Raw genomic sequence first — 16001 nt, forward strand, 5'->3', positions numbered from 1 at the left:
CCCAACCTGATTATAGACTGAATCCAGCAATTGTGATGTGATTACAGCTGATAAAATGTTCTCTCAATACAACAGGGAGATTTTTTTGCTGTAACTACTGATCTATGAAAGGTCTACAAAGGAACTGATGAAGTAGTCATTGTAGTATTGGTATACATCATACATTTATTAGTGAACAACCCTCTCAAATCAGCCACAACAATTAAAAAAAATATGATTGCACTACTCATTAAAGCAGAACTAGCAACTTTCATTTAAAAAAAGTACAAATCTTAAAAATTTCAATCAGTATACAGATGTATATATAATACACTATAACTAGTTATATGTTAAATGCTACAAACAATATGATTCCAATGGAATGAAAAATTATAGCATTAAGAACCATTTCCTATATATAATATATATTAGCTTTTTTATTTTTTTTATTTTTTTGTCTTCCAAATACAAACATGGCAAAAATGAGGTAACTGTAAATGTGCAAGTACCAAAGCAAAATATCTTCCTAACACAGAACACATGCCCCTGGCCCTGTTGGCGGGTGGGTAGTCTGAAGTTCAGGCAAGGACCCCTTGAGGCCAGGGGAGAAGAACAGTAAACAATCCACTATCCCACCACAGCAAAAATCATTGGTAAACAATCAGTGGCATCTACGGAGCAATCAACAAATCACAAATCCTAAATTATTTTAGCTGCTTATTGGAACACAATTTTGCACCACACAAGCTGTGAGATTATTTATTAATTGGATTACAGAAAGACTACAAGATTCTATTTTCATTATCTTTTTTGTTTGTTTGTTTTTCCGTTTTTTTTATATATATGTGTGTGTGTTTTTTTTATTATTATTATTATTTTACTAGCACAAGTAACATTGAGGTTTTTTTAAGAGTTTGGGATATTATGAAAACTTGCTTAAAAATCTAAATAATAGTTTAAGAAGAGAGTTCCAACAAGAGAGTTCATCAACTATAATGCTCATGTTTGTCATCTGAACTGAATCTGAAAACCTTTTTTACTTTTTTCAGATAATGCTTAGTAAGGGTCAAGAGCTATCTGGCAGGTACAAGTTCTGGACTGTTTTGGTGAAAGCAGGACATGTCTAAGTCCCAGACAACACACATTTAGCAAATTTAAGGCAGATGTACTTGATCTGATCACCCGGGCAGTAAAAGAATACTATGCATTAAGTGCACATTTTGAATGTTAAAACTAGTAACAGCAAGCTTACTTAAAAGTGAAAACTACCTTGGCTTGACCCCTTATGAGTTTTCTTCCCTTGTTACAGCTGTTGACCATTTATAGGGGCTACTAGCACAGCATGCTACAAGAATACATGAGATTCATAGCAAACTATTGCATTCCCTTAAGTGACCGTAGCAACATACCTAAGATAGAACATCTAGCACCTTTTACTATATGGCTTTCGATCTAGATTTTAGGCATGACATAGTCAGTCAGAGGCGAAAACATAAGCACAGATATGTTACGAGCCAATCTGCCTGCATGTCACAAAATCTGTTTTCAGTCCATTTGCACTAAAGCTAATGGTTGTAGTTATCTTACTCTTTTAGTTCATTTTTTTTTCTTAATTTCATTTGGATGTGTGCAAGTACTAGCGCAATAAAATCTTGTAGTCATTCAGTTCTATTACAAATGTGTGCAGTACAATGCATGGCAGTTATCAGCTGAGCAGAAAGTCCCCAATCCCCAGAACCCAAAGCCAACTAGAGCTAGCTAAAAACCAGTAGGGACCTGGTCAGACATGCATGCATATTGTGCACAATTAAATAGTTCCCCACCCATTTCTAGATATCTTTCACTGAAAATACACGGTTTATTTATTTATTTTTTTGTTTGTTTTTCTTTTTTAATCATGCAAACACCGTTAGAATAGTTTTGGAAGTGGTTTAGGTAGGATAGTGTGCCCCATGGCACTTTTCTCTTTTTTTTTTTTTTCTTTTTGACGGGATCACAACCTCTATGTATGTGTGGTTCAAGTACGAGAAACACAGAAACAAAACGTTTAACAGTTCTGAGTAACATACACTCTGATGATTGGTTGCAGTGACACGTTGCCTCTTTTCACTCAATACAACTTCTCTATGTATCTTTTTTTTTTTTTCCTTGCATGCCGGTCTTTAAAATGGTGTAATATTCACTACTACCGTAAAAATTAAGATTATTAGTTGAATTGGTTACATTTAAAAGTATGCATGGCCTGAGGAAAACAACCAAGAAAATTCAAATACATCCCCTTCATGGCATCACTCCCATTTAAATTGACTGTTTTCCTTTATTCTTAGATACTGAGAGGCCCTGAGTGATTTTTTTTTTCCAAACTAAAATATATATGCCAGTGAACAGATATGTATACATACATTAATTATCAAAATTGTGGGTTTAAGTCGTTACAATGGCTTTTTTTTTCTCTTAAACTGGCACACATTACCAGTGACTCCCATATTCTCTAACATCACTCCCATATTCTCTAACATGACAAAGTCCCTTTACTAATGAGAGCAAGTCCATCCAATTGGTTATGGCCACTAATCAGGGTTACAGTGAAGCAGGAACAAAATGAAGTCCTGTAACGAAAATGTCTTAAACCATGCTCAGTTTTGGAGGTCTAAGTAGAAGAGAGCTAGAGTTAACAGTGCATTACTCAAATGACCTCTCCAGCTCTATGTCTGTGATCTGAGTCCCATCTTAATCATTGTGGAACTGTTACAGTCAAATGGCACACAGGAGAAGGGTCAACTACATATAGAGGGTGTTTAAACATTCTTCTGTCTTCAAAACAAGACGATAATTTAAACCTTTCACACTGAAGCTACGCATACAATGCTTTTTTTTTTCTCTTTTATCGTTTACATCACGTTACACCATCAACATGGCCTGAGACCTGACAAGTTGCCAAAATATAACACACCATATGTATACCATGTTAGTACTCTGACCTCATCCTTCAAATTTTCTCAAGGAAGATAAAATCAATAAATAACACCATTTAAAAACTGTATACTCTTAAAACAAGTGGAACTGACAAAGGTTACCTTTAAGATTAGTAATAGGTTTGTGCTTGTCAAGGTCTTGAGAAGGCAGAGCTGAAATCTTGAAGAGTATATTGAATTTTTGGCTCACAAACAAGTAAAAGCCTGATCCTCCAAAAACAGGAGGAAATAGTCCATTCAGAACCGACACTCACTGCACATATTGCTTTCTGCAAAGTTCTCCAACCTCTTCAATGTCATCTTGGATATTAGGGGTAAAAATCTTCCTGTCATCGCCATCAACGCAAGGGTGCAATAATGGCGAGTCACAGGTTATTCCGAGATCTGCTTCCCTCTGGTTAAGCTAGAATTCGTTGTTGTTTCTTTTTGATTTGTTTTTTTGTTGTTGTTTTTGTTTTTTTTTTCCTGTTTGTTTTTTGTTTTTTTTTTTGTTTTTGTTTTTTTTTTTACTTGTGTCTAATTGTTTAAATGTGGTGGAAATTGTTGATTAAAATATTGCTAGTCTAAAAGAACAGTCCATGCAAATCCTGCGGTGTTCTCCTGGATCTAGCCGTCATCCAAAGAGACAGCTCTGTGATGGGGCCAGATGCAGACGGTTTTGCCAGAGAGGTTTGGCGAGTGTAGAGGTTGTGGTAGTTGTGCAGTGTGGCCAGGTGATACTGGCAAGAGGCAGTGTGCTGTCCTCCTCCCTGTGTTTGCCTGGGCCAGACTGAGTGCCCTTCACCAGAGTGACCTTGGAAACTCATAAGCAATGTCCCTTGTCCTTGCCACAGAACGTGTCCTCAATGTCAATGTCTTTTTTTTTTGTTTGTTTGTTTTTTTCTCTTTGAGTGGAAAGCAAAAGGGGAGATTTCCAGTAGATGCATGTCCGTCATTTGCAGTCCTTATTTTCCCTTTCAACCTCAGGCCTCAGAGATTCATAACTTTAAACCACTGCAAGTCATACTTTCACAAAAGCATTCGCAGATAAAAAGAGCATTGGGATAGAGATATTGAAATCATCAATACATTATTGCAAAACATACATTATTAACAAGTCGCTTAGCCCATCACCTATACAAACATGCATCTATGATGGTCAAACCATTTCCTCCAAGCCAACGAACGGCTTTGCTTGGACAAACCATTGTTTAAGTCTTCTTATTACTCGTCTGATTGCACAGTTAGCCAAATCCAAGTATCATCGTGGTCCACTCCAATACTCCCACACACCACTAAAGCACAACTTGAATAATTTGTGAAGAAAGATCAAAACAGCTAGATAATATTCAATTGTGTAAACAAATATGCCAACACAACACATATTACACATTAAATCTTTGGAATCTGCAAAAACAAGGGCGGAAAAGAAACAGGGGTACAATTCCAGAACTCTAGGTGGCTATAGTAGGCAGTAGCTTTCATTAAACTCACACGATGATGCACAGCAGAGGTCAAACAGGTTCCATACAAAATCCAAGATTGCTTATTGTTGAGGTGGGATGGGAGTGGGCGGTTGGTTTGCGTTTGGCTTGAGAGCACAGGTCAGGTGGCAGATGTCCCCATCGCAGAACAGACTCCAGGATTTGTGCTGCTTTCCAATGAAGGACTTAAAGCCTGGACTCACTCGACATCCCGGTGAACTTCAGATGCGTCGGCTCGACAGATTGGACAAGTGCGATTAGTCTGCAAGGTATATATAAATGGACTGAGATGATTTAGGCCGATACAGACAGCATACATCACAGAACTGTAACGATGCGATTTATTTCACAAATAATGACGATTTAATGGGGGAAAACTTTACCTTTAACCATTTGTCCACACACTTTGCATGAAATTCATGGTTACAGGGTAATACTCGAAGTAGCTGCCTCGACTCAAAATCACTAAAGCATACAACACACCTAGAGGAAAAGTGAAAAATAAGTCAATTATGTTTGACCCTATGGCATGACAATTTCGATATTTGTGTACAGTTGCAAGCCAACTTTTTGCACCATATTCAACTGAAAGGGATGTTTCAAAGACTGGACTTACAAAGTTTGTTCTGATTGATGATTCTCTGAATTGAACCTGTAGGATGGAAGCTGCTCTATATCAGCTTTAGTAAGTCCTCTGGGTTTGGCCTCTCCAAGCCTCTCAGCAAGGTTTAATAATGCCTTTGAGTGATCCCAGAAGAAAACTCATTGAATGCTTGTCAACAATTCAACCACAACACACAGCTAAATTACTAACACCAGCTCTACCAATACATACAGAGAGAGAAACTATTTGTTCTTCAGAAACAGCATTCTCATAACAATTTAGCATGTCTTCTGGATCATTCTGTCACTTACCTCATAGTTTTCCATTTCCACATCATCTACATCCAGGTCCAAGCTAATAGCTGGGCCCACTGCAGTTGGAGGCACTGGAAGCATTGAGCTATACAAAGGTGAGAAGGTATAACCATCATTAACTGGCTAGCACGAAAACACAAAACAGCACAATGGAAAAAAAAGAAAAAAAAAAAAGAAAATAATAATCACGTACTTCTTCTAACATGGTCATAAAATACGGTCTAGCATCTGGACTTGCCTTTAAAACCGTTCTTCGACCAATGCAAGCGATAGTTCACTCACAGAATTGTATACGATGAGAGTGCAGGGGAATTAAAAAAAAAAAAACTCACAGGAAGTACGGTAAGAAGCCTGGGTAGTATGGTGGAGGAGGTGGCGGTGGGGGCAAAGGCTGCTGTAACCTGTATCTTTGTCCGCTCACACGCCGTGGCAGCACATGAGGGTATGGCTAGAGAGGCAGAACAAGAAAAAGAAAAAAACTGAAATACATAAACGGCATGGACATTCGCATACGTAAATTCAAAGCAGACCTTAGATCTTATAAATGTATATCTGCATTCTAAGTCCGCTGACGGGATGTGTTTTGGTGACTGCACTGATAACGTACCACTCCAAAGGGTAGCTCTTGGTGTATGGGTTCTTGAGGAAGGTATTGGAGAGGAACAGACGGAGGCATTGCTGGTGGATGATGGGTAGGAGGATAAGAGAAAGTTCCCAAAGGATGCTGCTCCCCTCTCAGGTCAACTTCATTCTCCACCCTTTGCAAAGGCTAAAATAACATCCCACATCTGAGAAACCATTTCAATGACAAAGAAACTAACATAGAACTAGTCACAAAACGTTAAACAGGGTAATACGCATAGTGATTGAGGAAGTATTCGGTAAGATCGTAAGTTACCTTAATACATCATTCTGTAAGCTCTGATTAAATTTGGAGCATCATCTTGTAACGAAAGCATTCTGCCTGCCTCTGTTTGCACACATTTCCATAAAAAAAAATCCAAAAATCCAAATCTTGCTGCCTCTGGATACTTCACAGCAGAATCTTGTGAGTAACTATGAAAATGACCCATATTACAGTAGGTATTCTTGTGACATGCATCCATGAAAGCTTTGCCCCATGAGGGAATAGACGGGTTTACCTACCATGCGCGGGTGTTGAGGCTGTAAAGGAACAAACTGGCTCAGTGGAGCAAGGTGAGGTGGCTGGTGGGGCGGCACAGGTGGAGAAGGGTGCAGTAAAAAATGCTCACTGGAGATCAGTGGTGGAAAGGCCTGGTAAGACACTGGCAAGTGCTGCATTGTACATGCTTGAATGAGCTGCAGAGAAAGAAGCACAGATACACACACAAAAATAATTACGCCGTTAACTCACGACAAACTGCGTTCATACGACTAGCCCTTTCGCTGAGCTTGTAGGAACGGGTCAGGGTAAAAAGGCTTTGGTGTCTTTAAACTAAAAATGAGATGCTTCATCCTCACATACTCGCACTAGGAAAATACACGTTGTAAAAAAAAATGGAAATGACGACAGAACAAATGCGATGACTTAAGCAGACAACAAAGGCTTTCCTCATCTATACGCAATAAACAGTATAAACAAAAGACTAAGAGAGGTATGGAGATAGTTTTCACTTCATACATACCTTTTACAAAATCTTAAGTGTGCACACTTAACATTTATATCAAGTTTAAGTACAATATACTGAACACTAAATCGGAAATTATCCCTCATATTTACATTTACTCAAAAGAGTTGGTTTAATGACCGTCATGAACAGGGGAAGGCCACTGTCCTCCTGCAAAGCTTTAGTGTATACAGGCTTTTGCTCCAACCCAGCTCGTACATACCTTGGCTAATCAAGGGCCGGATGAACAGCTGAAGTAAAAATACCAATATATGTCTCAAATGTTCAGGATTAGAGCAAATGGCTGAATCCACTGTGCATTAGCAGCAGGACGCTTGCCTACTCCTGGTCTAGAGCACAGATACTGACAGAGTAAAGCTGGAGTGGTATGGTGGGTTAGGAGTGTACTGCACACACTTCACTGACATTCCAGCTCTTCCTTTTCAAACTCACAGGAGGAGGAAGGCAGCAGAGCAGAGAGAGCTGTCCGCTGAACATTACCGAGCATGCTGGGAGCTGCTGAGTGTTGCACGCTGGGATAGGTTGCCCGGTGTGGATGGGAAAACCATGGGTCGTCACCGTGGTAACTGTGTATGATATTGGTACTGATCCTTGGTGCATCTTAAAGAGGGATAGAAAACATTATTCAAACTCCGAAACAACAAAAAAACTATTACTACTACTGCCAACAATCATAACAATAAGAACTACAACAACAATAATAATAATAATAACAATAATAATAATAATTTTAAAGGTGGTATGGTTCAAAACATTCAGAACATAAACATAAATCTGTGCACTGACATAACATGACCTTTGTAAATCAAATTCACAGTGTCTTAAATTTTTTTTCTGAGCCCAGCCTGTCTAAGGGAGACACATACCTGTTCATGAAGATCCACCATGATGGAATTTTGCTGAGGAGGATGTGTGACGGGATGGAGCATACGAGGAGGAGCACTGGTGTGGCTGTATTGTCTGGACTCATCTAAAGGAACCTGCTGCTGATGCTGTGAGTAGAGGGGAACGTGGAAGTTCTCATCCTGATGAAAGGAACTGTGCAGTAAAGGTCTGTCTCGCTGTCCCCACTGCCGTCTTACTGGAGGACTGAAGTTCAGCCAGACATGTGTCATTGAATCAGAAAAGAACTGCTTTAAAAAACAAAAACACCTATCTCTGGATACTACCACGTGAAGTTCAAAGGCTGATATGCACTGGGGGATTGCAACAGGCATCTCACCTTCTCCTGAGATGCACAGGGGTGTTGCAGGGCTCCCCAAGAAACCTCCTCTGATTTAAGGGGGCTGTTGGTGGCCGCCTATTCACAGCTATTTCCCATGGTCGCATTTGTGACGTCGTGGGGACGAGTCACACTCAGGAGGGTTGGGTGACCAACAGTGCTGGAGGCACTTGTGTCTAATTCCACAGATTGTCTTCACTCTGTAAAACAAGAGGAATTAGTTGTATTTTCCTAGACTGATGATAATTACTATCAAATCTGTGTGCATATTTCTTCTTTGTCATGACAAACTCATAGATATACCACACAAAAGAACTGGAACTTCAATTAGTTGAGTAGCAAAAGCAATTGTGAATAACTTGCACGTAGCACTCAATGTGGAATACTGTTAGGAACAGACGGAGGTCACACGTTTCGAAATGTTTGCTTTCAAAAAGTTTTTATTTTCCGTTATATAGGACAACCTGACAAGACACAGGTTTATTTCAGTTCTATGCATCACTCGCGCTTGAGAAAATGCAGAGGTATGTTTTGAGCTTTACAATTAAAAGTTGAGGTACAAAACGACAAACGGCGATTGTGTTGCAATTTACTGTTGTTTTGAGTAATGTTAAATTGTGTTAATCGTAATGATTAAAATCTTAACCACTACTTGAAAAACAGAGAGGAAGTATGTTGCAAAAGGGAGCAAGGTAACTTAGACAACAAAGCGAGCAAGACCATGTGCTCATGGACGGAAACAAAGCAACAACAAAGGAGCAACGTCAAGAGACCACACGTTTATTGCAAGTTTGCGATAGCTGATATGAACAAAGCGCCATACAAATATTGTTTTGCTTATTTAAGTAACGTGAGACTGCTTGCTATTTTTTTAACACATGGTCCAAAAGAGCAAATTCCGTCTCACCAGGCTAGCATACAACAACAAAAACACAAAGGCAGAGGGTGTTAGCTGGCTACACATGTGGCTCGCTAGTTAGCTGGCTAGCGAGTCGGGCAGTAGGTTAGTAAAAATATTCACATGCTAGCCTGACCTTCATAACTTTGTGATTGTCAAGTGTAATGTCTATGGAGTTACTGTAATACAGAAAACCCTTGCGAGATAAAGTAAATGAATTACGACCTCTAACCAAATCGTTAGCTCACATGACATGTCTATGCCTTCATGCTAGTTTCCCCAATAGTAAACACAAGGATGCATCCATTAGCATTCTCACTTGCACGAAAGACCAAATTCTTTGGTCGTTTGTAAATTAAAATATCGCATTGCTGTGCAATGTGTCTTTTGGTATATAATATACTGTTTAATACAAAGCAGTCTATTTGCATATCATTAGGTTTACTTTCTGTGCTAGCTTCAGCTAGCTTGTACCATGGCTTACTTGTTTTCGGCTGGCACTTGCTGGTCAGTTGCTTCCGACTGGTCCACACACTTTGTAGCTAACCTTCATGCAAACTTAAGAGTATCGTAAATACTTAAATAAGCTAGCTATCTAATGTAGTTATCCACTTGAGCTGGCGACTGCATGATTGACTTTTTTTTCTGTTTCGCCCGTTTATTTCCTTTCGCGACGGGCCGCTGAGTGTAAGTAACTATTGACATCAAATACTGAGCAGAGGAAAAGCCCATTAGCACTACCTAACCTCTGACTTCACTCGTCTTTTCCTATTTACCTAACCTAGCTAACTTAGCTGGCGAATGTAAGAGAGCAAACAACAGAGTATTAACAGTTTCTTTAAGAACAGTTAGTTATATATTTGAATTCCAAAGATATTTAACTAATAACATTCCCCAGCGCGTGTTTACAGTGTGCTTTGTCCCTCACAGAAGGCTGCTGAATTGGTCATTGCCTACATCATTATTGTGAGAAATTCACGTGTAGCCACGCCTTCTTGCTGAACTCACTAGGCAAGGACCAGTTACATTCGTTTTATCAAACTGCCCGCCCGGTTATTAAGGAGAGACAACACGCGCCCTGTCATGCAAGCAAGGAACGAGGGGAACAGAACGCCAAAATTATGCGTGTAGTTCATAAGGAACATAAGGAACTTTTGACAATAAGAAAAGAACAGCAGATTTATTTGCCACCGTTTATATGAGCATATTTGACCATGGCCTATAAGCAGTGAATGAAGGAATGGTGTGGTATAAGAAATGCCCGTCATATAATAGACAGGACGATTCTGCAAATCTTCAGAGCCACGCGCAAAACCAACTCGCCAGATCTCTCTTAACTACCTGAGGAACAGAGTTGGGAAAGTGTACTCAAACGAACCACGCTTTAAACATTTCTTTATTTGATTCAAAATCAAGCGCATCTGTGATGTGTCCTTAATTGCAATGGAGTGCTTCTTGAAGCCTTATGTAATTCCAAATGAGAATGCAAGAGGGAACTGCTATCACTAATTCAAGAACTTCTCATTGCTGTTCTCAATCAGCAAATAAGTTTGTTTGATAGGCAGTTCGTTTGTAGCCAAAGGAATTCTACTCTTTGAAACATAAGAGTCAAAGATTCATGCTCAAATGGACAAGCAGATATTACTTCGTCCTTTCCAGACAACTGTGGACGAATAACACTTCCATTTTCATACAAAGCACATGGAGCTTGATTCAACCGACTTAAAGTTCCTCTCATTTGTTTAGCTGACAATTAAAAATACAGTATACCCTCTAATGCATTTTGATATAAACAAATATGTAGTCTGGAGTTATACACAATCACAGCTTGCAAGACGTACAGAAATTAAAGCAACAACAGTCATTTTTTTTCCATAGGTAAGCTAAATTATTAAATTGCCAGCTGACAACATAAATCATCTTTTGCTCTTATCTGGACTACAAGAGCACAGCACTCAGTTTGTCTTCCTCAAAGAAATACTTAATCTTTATACATGTCCTGACATGCCAACATATATGCTACAATGTTTTCTGAACTGCATTAGACAGTAATTCTCCATCTTATTATTAAGCAACAACCAAGTTCGCTCCCATCTAGAATTCAGGTTTCATATACATGGAGGTATGCAAATGGTTTCTGATTTATGATTGCTGATATTTTCTTTAAATTCTAAACAATTACAAAGTTCGCCTATTGGACTTCTGAACCAACGACGACTATTTCGAATATACCCACAAGCTATCAAGGGATACCCATACACCATTCAAAAGTAGGCTATCTCCACATCAAAGTTGACATCATCTTCAATCACGAAAAAGCACACTGAGCCTCAGAACATTGTCCATAAAGCTTCAAATGTGGCCCAAAAGCTTGAATTACATCGTGTATTCAAGGGCTTAATCTGTTCACAATAAGCGCCGTTTTCAGTCCCTCTCCTTCGTCAGACTTAATGTTTGCTTCCAGCGGTTGATGTGGTCGTTTACTCAAGCACCTGTACTATGAGTTAAGATGCAAACTGCCGACATGAGGAGGCAGAAACGTTTAAGTGTTTCGCCAATAAATGATCTGTTCATGAAAACTGCCCATTATTTAAAGCATACAGGCGTGCTAAAGAAATGTGGAGTTATGTGTAAGCCGGCAGCCTGTTTTGTCTTCGAGCTCATTTACTGAGACTGGGCCATTTCATCTGCTTTATTAGAGATAACATAGCCCAGTCTATTACGTAAGCCTTGCACCAAAGCTGGCAAGTCAGTCGAGCAGAATTCGTTACTGGGATATGAATTACAGCGATGAACCTTAAGTTCGTAGAAAGAAAACGTTAACTTAACCCTGTATTATTTCGAATTTAGCCAGTGAACTATACGTTTGGAATAAGAGACTGATTTAACTGTTTGTTTTAATTGTTTAATGTTGTGGGTACCTCATTCTCAGAATTTCAGACTGAATCCTGAATGTCAGGCGTCTCGTATACTACAGCAATATTTTTCAAGCGTTTGAACAGGCCTCTCCAATTCCCTTCCATGCAGAGAAACACTGCAATGTTGCACATCTCAACATTATCAAGGAGAGGCAAGGGGACGAATGGATTAAAAAAAAAAAACTATGCTTGTTATCCTGGCCTGACATCCGTACATGCACTGTAATGGGTAGACACAATGAGAACACAAGCTGTTTCCGATGTACTCACAGTAAAATGTAAACATTACGGCATAGCTCTTCTAACCAGCAACAAAACAAGGAGGGGCTCAAGGCTAGGGGGAAAGACAAACAGAGGTATAACGCAAACCCCCAGATTCCAGCTTTTGCCAAAGTACCTTGCATGCTGGCCAACAGAACCCACTGAAGCACCGAAACCGTGCACAAATATGTCCTCAGAAGTTACCTGATTGTTAATTTGCAAGAATCTGTAACACTGACATTTCTCCTTGTAATCCTTTACATCCCTCACATATTCGGTGCGGCATTATCCTCAACTGTTCCTGTAAATGGAACATTCCGTGGAGTTCACCACTGCTGTGGTAAAAAGGTGCACAGGTTGTTAAATGAAAAGAAAAACTTGAAAGTTTGGTGTTACATATACAAGCAGTTGCAAGAGACGCATTTTCCACGACTCTTTACGTTTTGTAAAAGTGCTATGGCCGACAGAAGTGTTGCTTTTTCCCTGGACATCTGCATTATTTTACGACTTACCCCTTTCAAGAACCTTTAAGAGGGCGCTCTTCATTACGACAAAGTTTACCGTAATGATAATAGTAGTGAAACCGTTAAAACTTCCCAATGTCATGTGTCGGTTACCAAGATCAGAGAAACATGGGTAGGTCAAGGAACCTTATCCCAAGGTATATTTTCTGTAATATTGTAGGCAACAAATTGTCATTTCATGTTCTACGCGCTATGACGACAAACAAATTGTTAAACTGTGTAGCCAAGAAAGCAAGTTACACGCGCTTCGAGTTCACCTGCAAACGCGAATCCGTTTATTCGCGAAACACTGATGATTTTTCCGCAACGGTTTTGACTAGATGCATTTGAAAACACAGTGTCTTCTGATGCTTTAGAAAAGTTGACTATGCTCTTATTTGTTTAAGAATGAATTCTGTCCTTCTGAATATTGGATAACACATTGTTCCTTGTTTTATCACTGTAGATAATCATACTCTCCATACTACTGTGTAGACTTTAAACTCCATCCCATAGATTAACTGCAAAACCGCTTAGTCTGGCTCAGCATACACCTAATCATGACAGATGATCACTGATGAGTTAAGGACATTTGTCTGATAAATTTAAAGAGGCCCTTAATAAACTGAATGGTAAACTGACCCGGGATTTGAAGTTAAAAGATCAGAGATGTGCTGTGTGCTGGGATACCACTCAACTCCAGTCCGCCTGGTGATCAGCCTACACTGAAATTACTACTGAGGCCATTTAAACACGAAAGTCCGATACAACTGCAGCCCATTTATACTCATATCACATTTTCAAAAGGTACTGTGAAACATGGGCAGTTGGAGGCCATGCTTAGCGTTTTATTAATAGTTATTCAAAAACCTCATTGATACTCAAAATATAAATAACTCATATGAGCGAGTCAGTACCCCAATGAGCTTTTTGCTTTGTCTCCCTCTGGTGGAGCTGTGCATTGGCGGCAGTTCTGCTCTGTTGTTACGTCTTATAATGTACATATGTTTTCACATCAATTTGTTTTAGGGGCGACTAACTTCCCCAAAATCAATCATATTTCAATGGAAGTCTTTTAATCAGAATGCTAGATGCCTGTCAAATGCAATGCAATTTATATCAAACTTAAAATACTCTGACTCAGTTTCATTACTCTGTAAACGCTGCAATTGCTTGTCTCAGTGTTCATTTTATTGTAGCTGACTTCCAGAGCAGTGATAACCAACAGAGTTTAACCAACTGGTGTTACGCCCCTCCTCAGACAACACCCCTTGACTACCTTGTGCTGCTCAGACTGACCAGGGCCCAGACATAGTTATTTCTCCCCCAGTGGATCCCTGCACTCATATGTGGGTCCCCAGTATGGCATCTCCGCTCACCTGGTTCTATGCCTCTGTGGAGGTGTGCTGCCTCTTTAAAAGGGACATTGTCTTGTTAAAAGGGACATTGGTTCTATTGTTACTATGGCTATATAACTGACGCTGGAAAGTAGTATAGTAACTACTGACACCAGCATTCAGAAATAACACATTATTTGGTTGTTTGTCCATCCACTGACCCCAAGCCACACAGACTCAAACAAATACACACAAATAAAGATCACTTTGGGAGATCTGCTGGTATTGTGGTATCTTATCCATTCTAATCGGATGACCCAGAGTGTTGACACACACCACTAAATCCTCACTAAAAGGTACTGTATTCTGGTTCCCTACCTAAATGCACATCTTTAAATGTTTTCTGTCTTTCTTTCTTTCTTTCTTTCTTTCTTTCTTTCTTTCTTTCTTTCTTTCTTTCTTTCTTTCTTTCTTTCTTTCTTTCACCAGTTCTGTTTTGAAAATTGGTAGTAGTTTTAAAGGTACAAGACTGGTAAATGAAAGGAAAAGATAAATTCTTAGTAATCATATGGTGACTACACCAGTGACCTTTGCCTTAGGAGGCACAGGTTTGTTTACTGCAATAAAAAAAAATTAACATTCTAAAACGTCAATCTCTATGCAGTAATCTGATTACGTGAATTCGTTACGCATAAATAGCCCTTTATTGGGGTTGATGTCCACAAGTTCTAACTACAGTTCTAAGAATAGATGTTTTTTCAGTATTTGAATTTTGAGTTTCTATGTTGTGATTAATAACACATTCCTTCAGTCAGGGCCAGCATGCATGATGCCTGGGCCTGGGACTAAAATTATTTGAAGAGGCCCCCACCCCCATCCCAATGAGTGAGGATCACTCTCTCTCTCCAGGGCCACCCCCCTGGGTTGGGCCTAGGACAACCTCCCCAGTTGCCCCCCCCCCCCAGATGCCGGGCCTGCCTTCAGTTACAAAATTACAGCCCGTACATCTACTTCAATAAACTCAAGGAAGGGGATTAAAAGGTTGAAATCCTTCCCTCATCCATAGATTGAACTCTGACCTGCCAGTTGCTGAGATCAGAGTGAAGACTGTAAAAATATTTTATTAGCATTAGTCACTGAACAACAGGACACATGCCAAAATGTGTCTGTGAATTGTAATGAATCATTCCTTGCCCTATGAAATCAGCACATGTTCTACCTTTTGTATAGTGAAATATGTGCTTTCCATTATAGCAAAACTAATTAACATTTATTAGTAATCTGAGTATTTTTTTAAAAAATCTTACCATTGTTCTACTGTTTTAAACAGCCTCCATAGCGTGCGTCACATGGCCTATCTTTGAACAGGAGGGGCAACCTACGCAGAACACTCCATAAACCAAAGTCTAAAACGATAAGATTCGAAACTTACATCTTTATAATTATTCCTGGCAGTATTGCCTTCTGGATAGCATGATAGACTGTGTATGGTATGATACTGTAGTGAGCTATTTTTCTTAGCATTGTTGCATAAAATTGGAAATTTTCGACAGTTCTCTTTTCAGAGAATGTCAGGCAAATTAAAAAAAAAAAAAAATAACACTTACCCAAAGCACTTACAAAATAATAGCTGAATCATACACAGCTGAATGTTTTCACGTCACAAATGGGACTAATTGGGATTGTAACGTTATGCCTAAGCTTGCTGTTAAATTAGGTCACTGATTGTTTGGTCCCCTGGACCAAGTATACAACATCCAAATATATAAACTGTCTAAGTTCAGATTTTGGTTGATGTAAAGAGGAATTATGTTTGCTATTTCATGTTTTCTTTAGAAATTATTTGTCATAAAGAGATTCAGTTTCTTTGATTAATCA

At 39.2% G+C, this 16001-nt stretch overlaps 1 protein-coding gene across 2 annotated transcripts; it reads right to left on the reverse strand.

Moving 5' to 3' along the window:
• Positions 1-3404: 3404 nt before the first annotated feature.
• On the reverse strand, positions 3405-12562 carry rnf44 (ring finger protein 44). 2 transcript variants are annotated; one of them, XM_030765088.1, is made up of 11 exons: positions 12488-12562; positions 8207-8406; positions 7851-8073; positions 7465-7584; positions 6482-6655; positions 5943-6104; positions 5668-5783; positions 5333-5420; positions 5034-5155; positions 4801-4900; positions 3405-4679 (listed from the first exon to the last, which is right to left on the reverse strand). In XM_030765088.1, the coding sequence occupies exons 2-11, from the start codon at positions 8311-8313 to the stop codon at positions 4617-4619; spliced, it is 1275 nt and encodes a 424-aa protein (XP_030620948.1). In that variant the 5' UTR covers positions 8314-8406; positions 12488-12562; the 3' UTR covers positions 3405-4616. The 2 variants fall into 2 exon arrangements, with proteins under 2 accessions (XP_030620948.1, XP_030620947.1); XM_030765087.1 differs by having other exon boundaries at positions 7417-7584.
• Positions 12563-16001: the final 3439 nt, after the last annotated feature.

This window comes from Chanos chanos, chromosome 2 (genome assembly GCF_902362185.1).
Source record: "Chanos chanos chromosome 2, fChaCha1.1, whole genome shotgun sequence".
NCBI lineage: Eukaryota > Metazoa > Chordata > Actinopteri > Gonorynchiformes > Chanidae > Chanos > Chanos chanos.

Excerpts from the sequence above, each read along its gene's own strand:
- rnf44 (XM_030765087.1), bottom strand. The coding sequence starts at position 8,313 with ATGCGACCATGGGAAATAGCTGTGAATAGGCGGCCACCAACAGCCCCC. Across the intron at positions 6,656-7,416 it reads TCTGCTGCCTTCCTCCTCCT|CTCATTCAAGCATGTACAAT; the intron begins GTGAGTTTGAAA and ends CTTTCTCTGCAG. Across the intron at positions 4,680-4,800 it reads GTGTGGACAAATGGTTAAAG|ACTAATCGCACTTGTCCAAT; the intron begins GTAAAGTTTTCC and ends TATACCTTGCAG.